The 3,180-nt window shown below is 49.5% G+C and overlaps 1 protein-coding gene across 1 annotated transcript in view; it reads right to left on the reverse strand.

The window, feature by feature from the left end:
* The window catches only part of TTF2 (transcription termination factor 2), a 42,058-nt gene that overhangs the window by 15,427 nt on the left and 23,451 nt on the right, over positions 1-3,180 (reverse strand). Inside the window, exon 11 of the mRNA XM_003793822.3 lies at positions 1,500-1,650. Coding sequence (XP_003793870.1) covers positions 1,500-1,650 — 151 coding nt within the window. The remainder of the gene's footprint in view (positions 1-1,499; positions 1,651-3,180) is intronic.

Genomic DNA, 3,180 nt, shown 5'->3' on the forward strand with positions numbered 1-3,180 from the left:
GCAGAGATACAACACAGAGCAATCAGTAAGGAAAGAGGCCGCAGAGATACAACACAGAGCAATCAGTAAGGATTCCTCTATGGACTGTGACAATGAGAGTGTGGGTGACCTCCTACAAAACTGCCTGTGACAGGAAGGACAGTAGAGCCATGACCTTCGGTCCCTAAGACACACACACAACACGTTTGCAGTCTAGAATGGCTTCCCTCTTCCTATCCAATGAATCAGAAAGGAAAATCTCAGGTTTGATATGATCTGGCCAGAACAGAAAGTAGGACAGAGCTGGGAATTAACATTTAGTAACAATTTTAGATGGATGACACCAAAGTCCCAGAGAAGAAAGAAAGCCTCAAAGCACCTTACACCAGTGCTGCTTCTGCCCACCACTCTATAATGGATTCGTGAAAACCCAATGATCTAGCTTTGACATTGGGTATAAACATACATGCTGTAAGGTTTTAGTTCACTCTGCTTACACCCTTTCCTCGTAAAGACTCTCAATGCAAAACATAAATCTTCTTTTGATGAAGCTTACTATTGTTCATCTGAGAAAACTTCAGTAAATACTTTTGAAAAAATGATATGGCCAATTGAGAGAGGCACAGGGCCTACCAGATACCTGAGCATCACGCAAACAAGTATGATTGACAGTGATCTCGGTAGGTCAGCTAGTACCTTCTGAATACCAAACAAACTGTCCTCAATGTGTAAATCAAATGAGATCCAATTTACTGCTAAATAAAAGTTTAAAACAAAAGCAAGCAAGCGGCAGTATCCTATGCCAGAGAAGGCCTGCAGGCCTGGCACTGCCACCGGGACTACTGAGTCAAGAGTGAGTGTGTTGTAAGACTGAGGGTCGCCAGTCTGGCAACTTATCCCTGAAAGACTGCTGCCCTGTTCTTCAGGGGATAAAATATCCAATGTCAGAGGCCAGGCCTTTTCTTTCCTCCTTTCTGATCATCCTCCTTCAGGAATTTATAGTTAAGTCTAATCATCCTAAACTTTTAAATCTAAAATGGCTTAGATGGGTCATATATTAAAAATGCAGCCATCAAAGTATAATCAGCCATAGCAGCCAACATTCGCAGTGCTGGTCTGTACAGACACTCTGAGACGGGGCTGGGCGCACGCCCACGAACAGAAGAATGTGACCCTGGAACCAGAACTGGGGCAATGGGGAGAGACTTGAGGCAGGTCCCCTTTCACCGGGGGAACGTGGCCACCACTTGGCAGCTAACTCAGGCATCTCAGGCCTCCTCACGGGACAGTTTTTGTTGGGGACAATGACTAGGACATAGCAAAAGACACAATTTGATCTCAAGATGTATCTCGTAGTACAGGGCAAAGCTGTCGGGTGAAGAGAGTGAAAACCTGCCTTTGGGCTTCAGAAACATCCTTAGTCCCAACTAAGTGAAATCTCAGTGGAGGCAGGACAGGTCAACAGGGCCCCTCCAGCCCAGGTGCCGGCCGGCCGCCACGACTGCACGTCTTGCACTCACACTTTCGCACGGTGATCCCGGTTCGGCCCGTGATACAGACAGACTCTTAGTTTGTTGCTGTTCACACGTTTCTCAACCTCATTTTTCCAGTGGTGGATCAGGGAAGCCGGACAGATGATTAGTGTTCCACGGGAAGTGAAGTCAGAGGAGTCTTGAGAGGGGACATCAACAGTTACACTCATTAAGTAACACTGCCCCTTCTCTCACCTGACTTCCCCCAGCAATCAATATTTACAACTGCTGCTCTAGTTTCCACACAGAGCCTCTGGTGAAGCAGGAAATGGGAGAGATGGTCTTTGAAACTAGAACACTCAATTATTTATTTTCTCCTATAAATCTGTCAGAGGGAGAGAGGCTAAAAAGGAAGAGGAAGGGGGCAGCCTGTGACCTCAGTCTAAAAAACAATGCACTTTCACAGGGTGGCCAGAGGCAGAAGCTGGATCCTTCTCTAACTCCTCTGGGTCAGTTCATTATGGGAAAGTACTGTCGTTCGTACTGCAGACTCTCTGTACAGTGACCACCCGTCACCAGGTGGACTGTAACAAACAGGTCAACACACAGAGGTGGTCGACATCAGGAACTAGGCCTGCTGGCCTGATAGGACATGGGGTGTATGTCCAGTCCAGTCTGTGAAAACTATGACAGCTTAAGGAGGTGGTCAGTGCAGGGAGGGGGTCAATGTGGGGAGGTGGTCAACTATGGAGGTTCTACTAGATTATTATTTTTCCTGAAAAGCATAACTTGGTGCATTTTTCACATTAAAGTAAAAGTGCAGAACTCTTTTTGTAAGATAAGCAAACATTACTTTGGACCCAATTAGGGATGGAGTACTTATATCATCACCCCTCATCTAAATGTGTGCATGTCCTACTCCACACGTGCTGCTACTCCACACTGCGCTAGGCCACACAGCCCCTACTCCACGCTGCACTACTCCACACAGCCCCTACTCCACACTGTGCTCCTCCACACAGCCCCTACTCCACGCTGCGCTACTCCACACAGCCCCTACTCCACACTGCGCTAGGCCACACAGCCCCTACTCCACACTGCGCTACTCCACACAGCCCCTACTCCACACTGCGCTACTCCACGCTGCACTACTCCACACAGCCCCTACTCCATGCTGTGCTACTCCACACAGCCCCTACTCCACACTGTGCTACTCCACACAGCCCCTATTCCACACTGCACTACTCCACACAGCCCCTACTCCACACAGCCCCTACTCCACACTGCACTACTCCACACAGCCCCTACTCCACACAGCCCCTACTCCACACTGCACTACTCCACACAGCCCCTACTCCACACTGTGCTACTCCACACAGCCCCTACTCCACACTGCACTACTCCACACAGCCCCTACTCCACACTGTGCTACTCCACACAGCCCCTACTCCACACTATGCTACTCCACACAGCCCCTACTCCACACTATGCTACTCCACACAGCCCCTACTCCACACTGCACTACTCCACACAGCCCCTACTCCACACTGCGCCACTCCACACAGCCCCTACTCCACACTGCACTACTCCACACAGCCCCTACTCCACAGTGCTACTCCACACAGCCCCTACTCCACTGTCCTACTCCACACAGCTCCTACTCCACACTGCACTACTCCACACAGCCCCTACTCCACACTGCGCTACTCCACACAGCCCCTACTCCACA

Source organism: Otolemur garnettii, unplaced genomic scaffold, assembly GCF_000181295.1.
Source record: "Otolemur garnettii isolate 467f Iridium unplaced genomic scaffold, OtoGar3 scaffold00073, whole genome shotgun sequence".
Lineage (NCBI taxonomy): Eukaryota > Metazoa > Chordata > Mammalia > Primates > Galagidae > Otolemur > Otolemur garnettii.